Source organism: Nelumbo nucifera, chromosome 6 (genome assembly GCF_055504915.1).
Source record: "Nelumbo nucifera cultivar China Antique chromosome 6, China Antique-T2T, whole genome shotgun sequence".
NCBI classification, from domain to species: domain Eukaryota; kingdom Viridiplantae; phylum Streptophyta; class Magnoliopsida; order Proteales; family Nelumbonaceae; genus Nelumbo; species Nelumbo nucifera.
Genome location: NC_142654.1, coordinates 29,003,846 through 29,020,623, shown reverse-complemented (window position 1 = coordinate 29,020,623; position 16,778 = coordinate 29,003,846). Strand labels below are relative to the sequence as shown.

Here is a 16,778-nt window from a genome sequence, read left to right as displayed (position 1 = left end):
GGCCTTTAGTGGCAACCTTCATATCGACCACAATGATTGTAGTGAGCCCAATGGGTCCATATTGCACTACTTGAGTTTCTAACAATGCAACCATGGCACACAATCCATTACTTTTAGCAATTGCATCAAAGTTATTTTTTGGAACTCCTCCACGAGGAGGGTCTAGCGAACCCATATAGTTTCTATATTTGGAGAGCGAACAACTTTTTGGGTTTCAATTAGGTTATTTGCCTCTAGGAATTCTTTTAGAGCCAAATGGATTTTGTTAGTTATTGATCTAGGAAGGCTACTTTTATTTTGAACTACTTTTCATTCTTATTAATCTTCCATATGAATTAGCAAATGTACACAACCTTTTTTTTTCCCCAAAAAGGGGGATCAACATTTCAATCGTTTCATTCATCATTGGTTTCATAGTCATTCAAGTTTCCATCACGTCTTCCCTCCCTATTTTTCTATTCAAAGGTTTATTTGTTCATTCACACACACGCACTCTCTCTCTCTCTCTCTATAGCCCACTTGACAATTCTTCATGATATGGTATCGATCTCCCTATTGGTTAGGGAAAGGGCAAGGAACACATATTTAAGCCTTTTGCCAGTAGGATTGTTTTAGAAGGAATTATATATAGGAGAATAAGCCAGTGGAAGATTTTATTTCACAAAATGCGATTAACCTTAATCGGTTCGGTTTCAGTTTGAAATTTTTGAAAAACTGAAGGACCGGTTCGATTTTCAATTAACCTACAAAAAAACCAATGGTTAACCGAACCAACCAGTATATATTTATATGATTATTATAAATATATACATATATTATATATCATTTATTATTTATAATTATACATATACATATACTTATATAATATATATTATAAATATAAAAAACAAAAAAACAAAAGAAAACCGAAACTGGTGGATCGATTAACCTGTGATATCAATTCGATTTCAGTTTAGAAAAATGAAAAAACCGATAATACTGATTCGATTTATAAAAACTGTTCATAGTTCGATTTACCGAACCGTGGACACCCCTAACTATTATAACCTGAATTATTGGTGAAGGACAGTCCCCCCTCCCAATACTATTCTATCATCTCTCTCTCCCGCACGAGAATATGGATATCAATTATTTTATTTCTCCTAGTTTTGTATGGTCCCAACATTTGTTTTCTAATCTTATAATGATTCACTTTTTTACCTAGTAAATCTTGTGTCCATTCTATGTATCGGGTGTGGGCCTATCCACTTATCTAGTAAAAAATTGCAATTTCTTATTTTCCCCAATCTCTCACACTATGCCCTATTCTAAATGGGCTTTTTGTTGTTTTATTTTTATTTTTTTCATGCCCAAGAGGAAGAGGCTGAAGAAGGGACTTTATAATATAATAAATGTTCATGTTTTATTTTCGTGCACATCTCCGCCTGCCAGCTGAGAGTTGAAATGCTGTCAACACAAGACAACAGCCAATCAACCAAAATTATTTATTGAAGTTATAAACGTTGGATTGGAATCCTTAATGGTACAGGAAATTTTAATCAGACGGGTTTAATCTACGGAGGACAACTCTTCGTTTACTTATTAGGAAGATATTATCATAATAGGCCTATATATAATGTGGCACAGGGTCGAAAGACCCCTCTTCCGTGTCTCGACGTTTCTCACTCTCTCCGTAATCTCCTAATTTCACAAATCCCTTGAATTTCTCTGAAGAAACCCCAGATTAATCTTCTATTATCAACCTTCGTGCAAGAATCCTAGTGATCGCTCAATCCAACACACCATGCTTCCTTTCTCTCCAACCATTTCGAACCAGATTCGGTTCTTGCTTCAGAGCTTGAATGATTCTAACTTCGATTCTGTATTTCGCGAGCTATGCCAGGTATGCTTCGGCTTCACGACATCATCTATTGCCAAAAGTCATTCTATTTCGTCCTTCAGTTCTTTAATCTGTTCAGCAGACGTATACTTTCCTTTTCATATTTGTTTTCTGAATCTTTAGTTGCGGTTTAGCTGTCTTGATCAGGAAGGCGAACTTTTGTTTTAGTGGAGAAATGTAACTTTGTGACTCGAGTTTTACATTTTTTTGGATCTCAGTTTCTATGGTGGATCGATTGTTATGTTCTTGTTGCAAATGATTCAACCAGCTTTCTGGTGTTTTCTTTGCGTGGAATAACGTTTTATTGGTTGAATTCTATTTTTCCCCTTCCGTGTGGGGGAATTGTATGAAATCAGTTAGTATTATCATTTTCAACCTTCTGAATATTCACCCCGAGTCCCACTCTGCAAGTAAAGCTCTTTCGATGGTGATACTGAAAAAGGGATTCGAGAGCTGTTTCATCTGCTAACTAATGAACTCATAGTCTAGAACAGTTGCACATAACTAACATGCTCAACAAAACCCCACTCACACGTACTCATGCAGAAAAGAGGAAAGAAAAGAAAGAAATTGACAAATGATGATAAGTGATGACTTCACCCTAATCATTAACGATATGTCAGCTTCAAAACACTGTATTTGAGATGACGTTGAGTTGAATTAGCAAACTGAATTTGGCCAAGGTAAAATGGATTTACGCAATTGTTGGGGGGGGGGCAAAAAAGGAAGAATTGAAGCTAGAATGCTGAATCAGTTTTTGTAGAACTTAAGAAGTATTTGAGCTGAAGTTAAATATCAAATGCATTCCTGGTGTTAAAGTGTTTTGACTATGATGATTATAACGAGGCAGAATCTTCTATGGGAATTCCTGGGTGGGCCTGAGAGTGATTTGAAAAATGGTAAACAGACAATTATGCTTGTAGTGCCAGCTGTAAGCTGTTTTATAACTTGCTATTTATTTGCTTGGACTGTAAGTCTTTTATTGCTCATGAATATGATTGTATTCTGCCGACTATACAAAAATATGTGATTGTGGAGACTTAAATGAACCTTTGTTACTATTTTTACATATTTTTTTATATTGTAACTGGCCATTTCATTTAGATGCATATCAGATTTTAGTAGAAAAACTGAAGATATTAGACATAAAAATGGAAAATCTTAGTGATTAGCTTATCAATTTCTCGTGTTTGACTTGGTTGTCTATATGTCACACACAGATGGGAGTCAATCAGGTAGAGATTAAAATGCACTGTAAGATAAAATTTGTACATGGAGGTTCCATAAAAGAAAAAGAAAGAAGGAAAGGAAAAAGAATGCCAATAAGATACTAGTATTGAAAATACTTCCAATACATTTGTTGTTTGTATAGGCAAATTGAAACAACATGAATTAAAGATATGTGCTAGTATTGAAAAACATTCAAGGACCTATTTTCTGGTTAGGAAAGGTAAATAAGCAAAAAATATGAAAAAAATTGGATTTTTAGAAACCTACTTGGTTGATTTCCTTTCGGATCAGTTACTTCAAAACTTTATTAAGAAAAGAAATAGGAGGAAAACACAAAGGCACTCCAAGGGGGAAATGGAAAACCATGCTGACCAGAAACATCTAGAAAAGGAGGAAAAAAGGAAAGAAATACCCTGGGAGACAATATGAAGACAAGCCTGGGATATCAATTTTATAATAGAAGGCATCTCTTTGAACAGCATTCCTAGACAGAAAGGGGAAAGGAGAACAAACTACATTGACTGTAGAGACAAATTTAAGAGAAACCCAGGATGACAACTCTCAGATACAAGGCATCCCTTTCAATCCTGCTCTAGCCAGACTATCTACCATTGAGTTTGGTGATCTCAGGATCCATCTCAAAGATATATTAAAATTTAAAGCAAACACTCTTACCTCTTTTATTTGATGTCTCAAAAACCAGGCTGAACCAAATTATTCATCACCAAACCATCATTTGAGAATCCTTGATACCTGCTTTCTTAAAGCTAAACTCAGAGAAACAGCATCTTTGGACCTTGGAGAAGTTTGGCTTGGTGTTCCTCATGCAATAATCCCAGAATAAACCCGTATAATTGCACCTATGATCCGTGAAGCCTTTCCTCTACACTGACCTGATTCTGAGAGCAGATCTCAAAATTTATCTAGATGATAATCATGGAGACCACTGATTCAATCCTGTCTTCTGTCTTCTCTGCTAGTTGATGAACCGGCAACAGTACCCTGAAGATGGAATCAAAAGAAATATCCTGAAAGTTCTTTCCGTGAACACCACTGGAAGGGAAGCCCATGCCTTCCGTTTCTTAGATATTGGAATTATCTTTTTTTACTACCAAAATAAAGGTGTTCTTCAAGATGAACCGGCAACAGTACCCTGAAGATGGAATCGAAAGAAATATCCTGAAAGTTCTTTCCGTGAACACCACTGGAAGGGAAGCCCATGCCTTCCGTTTCTTAGATATTGGAATTATCTTTTTTTACTACCAAAATAAAGGTGTTCTTCAAGGTTTTACTACTTTGTTATTTTCTTTCTATAACCCAAAAAACTACTTGTTCCCTATTTCCTAGATGTTGGAGAAACTTTTCTAATAGAAAGATTGATCTCCTAATATAGAAATATGTATAGAAAGATGAAAAACAAAATACTTGCCTTGTTCCAGTTAACATTTCTCTCGAATCCTTATGAGAAAATTGAGAAACCTCAAACAAATAACTTAGCACTTTTCAACAGTACGAAACTTCTTTGAACTGCTTTCAAGAGACTTATGAAAGTAAAACCTTTCAAGATCCTGCTAATAAAAGGTTTTATAAATCTCCCAGATCATGTCAGATTCCTGACATTTTGGATAAGCAATAGAAGAACCTTTCCAGTAATAATCATCATCATATATCCTCCCTTGTCCACTTCATCTCTCCGTTCTCTCTCTCTGATAAACATGTACACTCCCTTTCTTCCTATACTTAATACAATTTGTTGGCTCTTAGAATCTGGCATTCAGATCATGCCAAATGGATGGATTTTGAACCTTGAAAAATCAAGGAACAAGAAAGGAAATGGACTTAAGACACTCAAAATTACTAATAATAAGTATGACGAATTTCTAAACCAAATGGTAAGATCTTTATATGTATTTATTTATGTAATCTTCTCTTCTACTTTTTTTTGAGAAAATCTCCTCTTCAACTTTGTGAACCTGCTTCATCTTTTTAGCCATTTTTGTCATATGAAAATGTGTGTGAGAATCACCCAAGTTTGTTTTTTCTGTTTTTTTTTTTTTTGAGAAAAAGATAAAGGATATTCAAATAATGATAATCCAAGGTACAAGTCATAGATCCCTAGGAGCATTATAAAGTTAGAAATTGGACACCAATTTCTGGTTTATTTTCTGATGTGTTGTGTCTTTCCAAACTAATGTAGGGCAGGGTGGGGGTCCTACAAATTTCACATTTGGTGATTTGCTATAGTGGGCTTTGTTAGGTGAGGAAGGGCTCTGAGGGATTAAGAGATCAAGAAGCAAGTGAAAAGCTTGCCGTCCACCAAAGAATGTGTAAGAGATTAGCAAGAAAGATAACAATTGCTTTTAGGGTAAACAGCAAAAGTAGATCACTTAGGTCTGAAAGAGGGGGAGAAAGAAACAATTCTTGGAAACAACCAGATCACTAAACCAAACATTGTTTCATCAAATTTATCCTCCTAAATTGTAATCAAAATGATTCTATTTATTGACTAAACATAAGAACTCGGTTGTTCCTTCACTAAACCAAACTTTATTTCATCAAATTTTATCCTCCTGAATTGTAATAAAAATGATTCTATTTATAGACTAAACCTAAGAACTCGGTTTTTCCTTTATAGACTCCAATTTGGACTAAAAACCAACCCAAAACAACGTTTAATTGTTTAAGAACTAAGCTGAAATGTCTTGTTGTTGTTTGGTATTGTAAACCTTGCACACTACATTGTAGAAGTACCAGCTGGCTGAACCTCTTAGCATACCTTGCATCGTATAATGAAGTTATAAAATGTTCTTACTAGTCTTAATAATGGCATCAACTGCTGAAATTTGTTGCATGGGACACTGAATAATCATTTAATTGAGTAATAATAATATATCTTTGGCACATCTTAGCAGGCTTTAATTTATCAAGAAACCCAAAGTTATGATAAATTCTTCTTTTTATTGTTGTATTGTTATTATTATTATTAATGTTATTGTCATTCTACATCTCCAAGCTGTTGAATGGTGTTAAGCTACTAATTTATAATATGTATGCTGTTTAACTTTTATTGAACTATTTGAATATAATGTTGGTGACATGTTCATCACTTCGTCCACCAAAACAAAAGAATTGTTAGTTAATTATTCAAGTTCCACTTATTATCCATATTGATGTTATTTGATAGTTTCATATTTGTTCTATTTGATTCTTATTCAATTTCTTCTATTGGGCATGCTTTGTGCATTACTTGCTAATATTACCTTTTTGATGCTTTCAGTTTGTTGACTATGGGAGTGAGGGGAGTATTTTGCTTCTCCAGAGCTGTTTGGATCATGTGAATTTTCATGGGGGGGACATGCAAAATGTTCAATGGAAACCAGATATTATTGCTGCAATCTTCAGATATTTGTTGGATAAACCAAATTTCAGTACTGTGTTATCTGAAGCACTGAGAAGTACAGTGGTTAGTGAAGGATTTCTTCGAGATTTCTTTGGTGCATTAAACTTCTCAGTTTCTGAGAAAATTGCGATAGGTCTTGCTTTGTCAGATTCAGAAAATCTTGATATAAGAACAAGTGGTAAGTTCACATGCTTGATTTAGATATAGGTTTCAGAAACGCCTCCAGATTACAAGGCTCCTTTGCTGTAGCTCTCCTCCCTATTTGTCAATTGCGTTGAATCTCACTGTGTTAAATCAACTGTTGGTTGCTTCTCAGGGCAAAACTTCTGCATGTTCCAGATTGAGGAACTGTGTTCCCATCCTGCTTCCATTGATTCTCAAGAGCAGATTCAAGATATTGTAATGTTTCTTAACCGGACTGAGGGCCTTGCAACACATGTGGATTCCTTTATGCAGATGTTATCTTTGTTGCAACTGAAAGAGAAGACTTCTTTTATATTAGCTCCGTTGTTTTCAGATGATTCACATGATGCTAGTTCTTTGAGGTTTTTGTCTTTTTCTTGCTTTGGCTATCTTAGGGAGCAGTGTTTTTTTAGTTGCTTATAATGTCTTATTCTATCCTGATGAAATCATTTTTGTGGTTTCACTGATGTTATGCTTGTTGCAGTCATTTGGATCTATTCTATGAATGCAAAGAAAATGATTTTGATGCTGTTCTGGCGGAGATAGAAAAGGAGATAAGCATGGCAGATGTTATGAAAGAACTCGGTTATGGATGCACGGTTAATTCTTCACATTGCAAGGAAATGTTGTCTCTTTTTTTACCTTTGAATGAAGTCACTCTTGCTAGGATTATTGGGACAATTGCACGCACCCATATTGGTCTTGAGGACAACCAAAACATGTACTCAACATTCTGCTCTGCTCTTGGTAGCAGTTCATCATCTGATACATCGTGGTTGAGCTCCTGGAATATTGATGTTCTTGTAGACTCAATTAAGCAACTTGTGAGTATTCTGAATGTACCATTGGTTGTCCTTCTTTCTATTGGTTGTGGCAACTGTAAACATGCTATGTTGTGAATGTCTGGGCAATTGCTACTAGTTGTTTTTAACCATGATTTTCTTAAGTGCAGGCCCCGGGAACTAATTGGATTAGTGTCATGGAAAACCTGGATCATGAGGGGTTCTATTTTCCTAACGAGGATGCTTTTCGTTTTTTCATGTCTGTTTATGCAAATGCGTGCCAGGTATGGTTATGGAGCATGTTACATGAAAAGCCAAATAATTTCTTTAAATTTACTAAAATGAGTGGAAAACTGTTCAGGATCCATTCCCGCTCCATGCCATTTGTGGGTCTGTCTGGAAGAATGCTGAGGGTCAGCTGTCATTCCTAAAATATGCTGTTTCATCACCACCTGAAATATTTTCCTTCGCACATTCTACAAGACAGATGGTATGGTGCTTTGCCTATTCTTTTGGTTCTAATATATTCTTAAGGTCTGGTTGATTGGAGTTTCCTGTTCTTGTAGACATATGTTGATGCTATACAGGGTCAAAAGCTTTCATATGGAAATGCAAACCAAGCATGGTCATGTCTAGACCTCTTGGAGGTGCTTTGTCAACTAGCTGAGAGGGGGCATGTTGTTTCTATCCGATCAATGCTCGAGTATCCTCTTAAACACTGTCCCGAAGTCTTGCTTCTTGGCATGGCCCATATCAATGTATATTTTCCTTCATATATGCAACATCTTGTGGTTCCACCTTCTGTAGACAATTTGATTGATGGAAATTTATTTTGTCAAAGCAGACCACATTTAATCTCCTACAGTATGAAGTATCTTCAACTGTTCTACCCATGATTGTTGGAAATGCTATTAGAAGTGGTATTGTTCTCCAAATATGGCATATCAATCCTAATCTTGTGCTGCGAGGATTTGTAGATATTCACAGTGCTGATCAAGACAACATGTCAAGAATTTTGGGCATTTGCCAGGAACAGAAGGTAAACAGCTTCACAAATGCCTAGCTGACTCCCTTGCTAAACAAGGGGTAGATAGGCAGCAATTGTTTTGGGCATCTTTGTAACATAGTGTTGGTTGTTGGGCTGATGTTATGGTCATTAAATTAAATGTTTTTTTTTTTCACATATTTTAATTTAATACAATACAAGTTTCATTGATCCAAAAAAAGAAGGTAAACAACTTTGAGTTAACTTGGTACAAATACCATACCTGAAGTAGGTAGCTAGTGGAAGTTACAGTTTTTCTGTTAATTGGTTTTTGGTTTGTTTTAACTTACCATGGTTTACTTGACCATTGTTTCAAGTGATCTTCCACCTCCTTTCAGTTTACTTTCATTATTTCAACCATTTTTTTTGTAGCACTATTTGTAGTCATGTATGGCCATGATGTATCGTTGCAGTCTTTCAAAGCTAGTGTATGGCCATTTCGAAACCATGCCTCTCTTAATAATTAGAAGTAATTAGAAGAAGATTTTTTTTCTCTTTTTTTTGGTTGTGCACTTTGTTTTTTCACTTTTTGCTTCCTGAATTTGATTGCCTACTTTTCATGCCTGGTTAAGATGAGGGTGTTGAAGAACTTGCTTGTTGCTTGTTTGTTATGCTTCTACAATTAATTTTGAATCTTTTGATTACTACTGTTGGTTAGTAACTCTAGTTCTGTAGTGAGGAAGAGACGATTTGGATGTTTAAATATTTCAATGTTACTGTTGCGACTTTATTGTTACTTATTATTGCCCAAATGTGCTGATTTTTTTTTCCTGCATTTTTTCACTGTCAGTGTCACTTGAATGTAGAACTCATTGTACTAGTTTTAAATTCTTTCATTTTATGTTTCTACCTTTCACTTCTTGGTGGAGAGATACCTAGGCCTCCCTCTTGGAGGTAATTTGAGATCTTTGTCATTGTGGTGCCTTGTGATGGAAAGACATAGAAAAAAGGCATCTTGGTAAAAGCAATATGTTTTGTCAGGGTCTCAGGGAATGGGTGTGGGTGGGTGGCGAAAATCACTCTCTACCTCTTCCAACTTGCTAGTCTTTTTTTTTTTTTGTTTTTCAAAGTTCTAATGAAAATCAATAAAATGTTGGAGAGAGTTATGAGGAACTTTCTTTGGGAACCTCAGGGTGCAAAGAAAGATCACAATAATATGGAACATAGTGGCCGTGTAGGTGATAAAAACTAGCCCTTAGTTTTACATTTGATTTCTCCGTGGGAATCTATTCTTACAGCCCTTGATCAATTCCTTGGATGTATTAGATTTGATGATGCTAGGAAGGGAAGCAGTGTTAGATTTTGGGAAGGCCCATAGTTGGGGAGCTCTGTTTTGAATGATATCTTTCCTAGACTATATTCCTTGTCCAAACTAAAGAATCACTAATTACATTTCTTGTTATGGTTTCAAGCAGTTGCCTTTCCTGGAACTATGGTTTTTGGAGAATTGGAGCTTTAGGATGTCTCTTCATTGTTGGAACAGTGTTTTAAATGCACAAGGCGCAAAAAAAAGCGTAGGGGTCAATTTGTGCCTTGCGAGGCACACACCTTTTTGAAGCAAGGTGCAAAAATAAAAAATGCTAAAAATAAAAAGGTCAGAAAATTCAAAAAATGCCAACAAATTCAAAATATTAAACATAATATTAATAAAAAAATATAAACGTAAATTTTAAAATAAATGTTTTAAAAACCTGTTATCTAAAATTAAAATAAATAAACATTACATGCAAAGCATATTCAAGTGAGAATTTAAAAATAAAATCAAACATATAAAACATTTTCAAGCGTGTAAAACCCACAATCTCTTTTTTCCTCAATTGCATTACTTCAAGTAGCTAACGTGATGTAAAACATATTACATTCTTGATTCTACGAACCGCCTTTGTGCCACGCCTCTTGAGGTAAGCCCAAACAAGTCCATGTTAGGGTCTTAAATTCTTAGTTCTCACACAAAAAATAATGATTTTATAATTTTAATTGATTTTTAAGAAGATATTTTATTAGGATGAATGAAGGAACAACATTACCAAATAGGGGGTCCTTGGAGCTTCGTTGAGCGAGCGAACTAGAGCGGTTCATTTCTTTCTCCCAATCCTCGGGTTCTTGTTGGAATCTGGGGTTCAAAAGAGACCTGAGAAACTCTGAGCTTGATCAAACTGCTTTTTTACTCAAAACCCTTGACAACCTTTGTTTGGACTTCTCTAAACCTGATGCTGGAATATGGACTCCCAACTCTTGGGGGTGTTTTTCTTGTGCCTCTTTTTTCTCAGTTGTGTTCTGTCCCTATCCCTCAGCCTTTCTTTTGTAAGGAAATCTGGTCTAAAACCATTCCCCCTATGTTCAGAGCCCTTTGTTGGGAAGTTTCCCTAGGGAAATTAAACACCTTGGATAACCTACAAAAGAACAGACCCAACCTTTGTATCCCCCCAAAGTTGGTGTTTTCTTTGCAAAGCAAATGGAGAGATCTAGTGCCATCTTTTAATATCCTTCCCTTTTGTTGTGAAACTTTGGGAAAAGATCTTTGGTCTTTTTGGGTGCAGGTGGAGGATGCTTTGCAAATTGGGGGGCTTTTTGACCCTACAACTTTCAGGTGGCCCAAGAATAGAGCGAGTGTCTTATGGAGGTGTGTTAAGGCTGCTTTAGTTTTGACAGTTTGGGAGGAAAGAAATAGCAAAGTGTTTAATGATAAAGAAAGGGAGGGGGATTCTGTGTGGGAATGTCTGCTGTTTAGGGCTATTAACTGGGCTATAGCTTTGGATCTATTTTCACTATTCTCCTTTAATGACGTGGAGAAACTGGGAACTAGTTGCTAAAGCTTCTTCTTCAGTTAAGGACAACATGTTCTAGCTTGGAAGCCCCCAGAAGAAAGTTTCACAAAACTAAACTTTGATGGCAGCAACTTCGGTAATCCTGGGTCCTCTAGGATTGGAGGAGTATTCAAGAATGCAGAGGGCCAGATAGTGGCTTTATTCTCTGGTCAAATCACTAAAGAGATGAACTTAAGAAATTTGCTCATAGATGGAGACTCTAAAGTGGTAATTGGGTGGTTGAAAAACCAGAGACAGTAGCTTCTTCTTTCAGGGGGCGTGATTAGAAGATTTAAATGGCTAACTTCTAATTTAACAGTCAGGAGTTCAGTGGGAGAGAAGATCAGCAAATGGGCAGGCAGACCTACTAGCTAAGCAAGGGGTGAATGGGGTTCCATTATTCTGGGCTACACTGTAATTTATCTTGTTTTTAGAGGCAGCATCTCGTGCCTCTTGGGAAAACAACATGCTGTATCAGTTGTAAATCCATCTTAGAAATTTTTTAATAAAATGCTTATTATTATTCATCAAAAAAATGTTTCTCCATCGAGGATATCTGATATCTGTTGAAGATCATCAGTTGTGGCTTTCTCATCATTATTATGCAACCGAACTGATGTGATGTGTTTCCCTCCATTGTTGGACATAATCAAAATGAATATTGATGCCTGTAGCCTTGGCAACCTGGAGGAGCCGGATATTGGTGGAGTGTTTAGAAATCATGGTGGAGAGAGAGTCCTCACCTTTTCTGGAACTATTAGGGTTGTGAGTTCTGGTATAGCAGAGCTGCTTACTGTTTCAAAAGGATTGCGACTATCAATTGCAGCGAGTCACTGAAGGTTATTAGTAGAACGAGACTCCCAAACAATAGTAAAATAGTTAAAGGAAGAATTTGAGGGACCATGGGCTCTAATGCGTTTAAGGGAAGTTAAGCATCTTGCATCTCTGCGAGAGAATTGAAGCAGATATATCTTGGATCCTTAGGTCTTCCAACTCTTAGGTAGATTCACTTGTTTGTAAGAGAGTGGATAAAAGGTGGATTTGAGCTGAATATTTGGCTATTTGAGCTCGGCTTGGTAGAAAAACAGGGCTTGAATTTGAGCTTGAGTTCTATTTAAGCTGGAGATTTGGCTGGACTCAAAAGCTCATAACTTTGAATTCAGCTTGACTGTAGCTCAACAGTGAGGCAAGCTTAATATAAAAAGTAAAAGTATACATATAAAAATTAAAATGTATATTAAGATAAAAAATGTTATATATAATATTCCATAAGGTGAGCACTCAACCCCATTGGGCAAACACAAGATAAAAAAGACCGCTTTCCTTTTCTCTATTCCATCTTCCTCTTTATTTCCTCCCCGGTTCGCCCTTTGGACTTAAACTGGAATTTTGGGTTTCGAAGAGGGTTAAGGGATGAAGAACTTCTTTGCGTTTCAGCTCTCTTGTTACTTCTAGACTCAGTGTACCTGGACCCCCCCTAACCCGGATAAAAGGGTTTGGTCTCTAACCCTAGTTGGCTCCTTCACTTGTGCTTCTTTCTTTAAAGCCCTCTGCTCCAATCCCTCCTCTCAAGTGTTCCCTGTTAAAGAGGTCTGGTCAAGGCCAATTCCTCCTAAGATAGCAATGTTTTGTTGGGTAGCCTACTTGGGTAAGATCAATACGGTGGAAAGCTTGCAAAAGAAGAAACCTTACTTGTGTTTGCCCTCAAATTGGTGCTTCTTGTGTAAAGTGAAGGGTGAGGACTGTAACCATTTACTGATATCGTGCTCTTTTGCTGTCAATATTTGGAATTGGGTTGTTTCACTATTTGGGTGCAGGTGGAACTTGCCCTCCGAAGTAAAGCTGCTGTTCATTCCGGCTGCCTTTGGGAGATTGACAAAAAGAGGGAAGCTAATGTGGAAATGTATCAAAGCTGCTACCTTGTGGACTTTATGGGAGGAGAGAAATGCTAGAATATTTCAAGAAAAGGAAAGGAGTCTTGCTGAAATTAAGGAATGCATAATGACAAGGACAGTCTCGTGGCTAAAATCTTCACACTTGTTGGTAGATTTTACTCCTTCGACGATTTAAGGTGAAACTGGGCAGCAGTGGCTTCTACAGTCTCCACAAAGAACAAATCACAAGCTGAATGGGAATCCCCACCGAATGGAGTGGTAAAACTGAATTTTGATGGTAGCTGCCAAGGTAACCCAGGGCCATCTGGAATAGGAGGGATTCTGAGAGACAAAGATAGCAACATGTTGTCTTTATTTTCAGGACCAGCGGGTGTTGGTGATTCTGTAAGGGCAGAGATACTAGCAGCGGTACAAGGTATACAGATTGCCAGTCAACTTGGAGTGAATAAATTGATAGTAGAAGGGGATTCCAAGGTTGTAGTGGGCTGGTTGACAAGTCCAGAGACAGCTTGTTGGGGCTACAAGGATCTGTTAAAGAAAGTTAAATGGCTGACAAGGAATATGTCAGTCAGGTTTCAGTGGGTCAGCAGATCAGCAAACACAATGGCTGATTCTTTGGCCAAGCAAGGGGTGTCAAGGGGAGATCTGTTTTGGGTCACTTTGTAACTGTGTTTCAGGATTGTGTTTGTTTAGTGTTTATGACTCAGTCCTAGGGGGAGGTAACACCTTGTGCCTCTTCCTAGGCTGAATGTACTGCTATTTTTTGAATTAATAAAACTACTCTCATTTATCAATATATATATATATATATAAACTTGATAAGGCTCACAAGCTTCACGAGTTGGCTTCATTGGGCTCGAGGTTGGCTCAAAGCTTGGTTTAGACTTGAGCTGAATTGAGCTTCTCACGAGCCGAGCTTGATTAGCTTGTGAAAAGCTTGGTTCGTGTCCACCCCTAGAGAAACATTGACATGGAGCGAGTACCCTTTGGGTTAAAATCAATATTTATTGAGCTCTCTAGGGAGCAGGTGTACTGAAATTTATTATGGTTTTTGGCTCCCTTGTTGCTCTGTTATTTTGTATGTAGTATGTACATCTTGTACATTAAGGGGCTGTTTCATATCGGTGGGGTTAATCTGATAAACATTTTGCATGGATTTTCTCTTGAGTTTTCTCTTGAAAATCATGACAAAATGTTTTATCTCTTGAAAATTGGAACAAATGACAGCTAGGCCCCACCAGGTGTCACATGTGCCAAACAGTAAAATAACGCCTTGGTGTTGGGGGAAATGTTATTTTGACATTTCCTCCAATGGTGGACTCTTACATAACCTGAGAAAAATGTTTTCTCCAATAAATGCTTAACCAAACAAAATTTCATGCGGCCATTGGGGAAACACCTATTTGGCACTGAGGTGGCACCTATTTTCTGATAAACTGAAATGGAACTAAACACTATCTAAATTGAAATTGGTATCATAATTAATAAAATTCTTAGTTGCTATCGATAAAGCAAATATTTTATTCTTCTATTCCAGTTGTTTCTTTGGTTTTCATACTTACTCTTGTAGTTTTTTTTCATGTTTCAGATTCTTTCATCAGTGTTGGATGCAGCCCCATTTTATTTCAGTATTAAACTGGCTGCCCTTGCTTCTCGGAAAGAACATATAAATCTCGAGAAGTGGTTAAATGATAATCTAAGTACATACAAAGATGTCTTTTTTGAGGTAACACTCATAACTTTTATTCCATCTCATGGATTTCAGTGCCATCAGTGGGTAGGGGGTGCAACTCTGGACAGGTTGGTTTGGGAATTTGTTAAATTTTCAATGGACCCAATCTGTAGCCTGATGTTGAAATTCTTCAAGATGGGCAACCTAATTTGCAGTCTCAGTAGTGGGAGCTACCTTGCTATGATTGATGTATGTTTCGTGAAAAAGAAAAAAAAACTGAATGTATTCATACTACTGCCTGTCAGGAATGCCTCAAGTTCTTGAAGGAGATAATGTTCGATGCAGCACAGGATGTCCCTGCTACTCCATTCCGGCATACTGGTGCTATGGTGAATGCTTACTCAGAGACAAGTTCAACAATATTCAAGGTATTATTTCTATGATTTACTTTTCAATATGCAACATTTGTCTTTCCTTGTTGTCATTGACTTGTATTTTCCAGGTCCTTCAAGCCCATTCTGGGCAGATTACATCTCGTCAGCTTTCTGAGGAAATGAAAAAGTTGCATGCAGCATCTGTGCATACTAATCCTAGATTGCAGAATGGTGGAACCACCGATTCATCTACTTCTGATGGATATGCAGATGATATTGAGGCTGAAGCAAACTCCTACTTCCATCAGATGTTTTCTGGTCAGCTGTCCATAGATGCGATGGTTCAAATGCTTGCTCGTTTCAAGGAATCTTCTGACAAAAGGTGGGTTATAATGCTGGTTGTAGAGATCATTTCTAATATAATCTTTGTATCATGTTTTCCAGTACTCCTTTCTTTTTATTGTTCTAATGAAGTACCTATTCTTGCTGCATTTCCAGATCTTATTTGTTTTTTAGGTATACAAGGTTAAATAGCTTCATTATATGATGCTTTTGATTCAGGGAAAATGTTATAATGCTCCAAATCTAAATCATTTGTTGGATGCTTTTGGAACATATCTTCATGGATATTGCATCTTGAATTTCTTTGGATGATGTAAATGTGACTTTCATTATTTCTATGCCTATTTCTCTTACCCTTCAGGGGCAGGCACTAGTTTCCATTTATATTTCATCCATATTGCTACCTTCTTTAAATTACTTTTCTTGATTCAGGATGTTAGGATTGAATTAGGTAGAAGAAGGGCTGCCGAACTGTTATGCATGATCCTATTTCATTTATACTAAGGGGTTTGATAACAGCTGAATTGAATTATTTATTGTTTTGCTTTTTAGTGCATAAAATAATTAATATTAAAATTTTCCAGGATATAATTTCAATAGCAACAGAAATTAGTTGCATCCATTTAGGATCTCACAAGTCACAACCTCCTTGGTAACTTATACACTACAGACATGCTCTGTCATTCAATTCAACTATTATCAAATGGCCCCTAAAACATAAATTTCTAGTACATTACATATTAATCGTTGATCAATATAATGATTAAACTACCCTTACAATATTAAGCATGTACTCAACATTCACCCTTGAACTGAGCATATATGTTAAAAATGCCCAGCTTGCACAAATTTTATTTTAAATTGGACTTATGAAACTCATTTTGTTAGGTAATGAGCTGACTGAGCTTTAGACTTGACAAACAAATGACAAACTTCACCACATTTTTGTATTAATTGCCTATCAACCTCAATATGTTTAGTCTGTTCCTGTTGAATTGCTATTTGGTTATTACAATATAGTCTCATATTGGATTCTCATAGATGTCCTATAGTTCAGCTAGTTCTAATGCACCATGAGCAAGCCTAGTCTGCATAATTGTAAGCCTCCACTCTAAGCATATAGTCAGCCAAAGCATTTATGCTACCCTCTTGGCCCTTATTCCAAAGAA

The 16,778-nt window shown here is 36.6% G+C and overlaps 1 protein-coding gene across 17 annotated transcripts in view; it reads left to right on the top strand.

Moving 5' to 3' along the window:
* Positions 1–1,610: 1,610 nt before the first annotated feature.
* LOC104598503 (transcription regulator) overlaps positions 1,611–16,778 on the top strand; it is a 55,864-nt gene continuing 40,696 nt past the window's right edge. For 6 of the 17 annotated variants that reach the window (XM_088889532.1, XM_019197990.2, XM_010260601.3 and 3 more), the window contains exons 1-11: positions 1,614–1,882; positions 6,387–6,687; positions 6,826–7,054; positions 7,177–7,516; positions 7,645–7,758; positions 7,836–7,964; positions 8,041–8,232; positions 8,319–8,513; positions 14,810–14,947; positions 15,199–15,321; positions 15,396–15,649. In XM_088889532.1, the coding sequence (XP_088745658.1) occupies positions 1,784–1,882; positions 6,387–6,687; positions 6,826–7,054; positions 7,177–7,516; positions 7,645–7,758; positions 7,836–7,964; positions 8,041–8,232; positions 8,319–8,513; positions 14,810–14,947; positions 15,199–15,321; positions 15,396–15,649 (2,114 nt within the window). In that variant the 5' untranslated portion in view covers positions 1,614–1,783. Of the gene's footprint in view, positions 1,883–6,386; positions 6,688–6,825; positions 7,055–7,176; positions 7,517–7,644; positions 7,759–7,835; positions 7,965–8,040; positions 8,233–8,318; positions 8,514–14,809; positions 14,948–15,198; positions 15,322–15,395; positions 15,650–16,778 lie in introns of all 17 variants that reach the window. The other 11 variants (XM_088889541.1, XM_088889539.1, XM_019197991.2 and 8 more) reach the window with 3 other exon arrangements.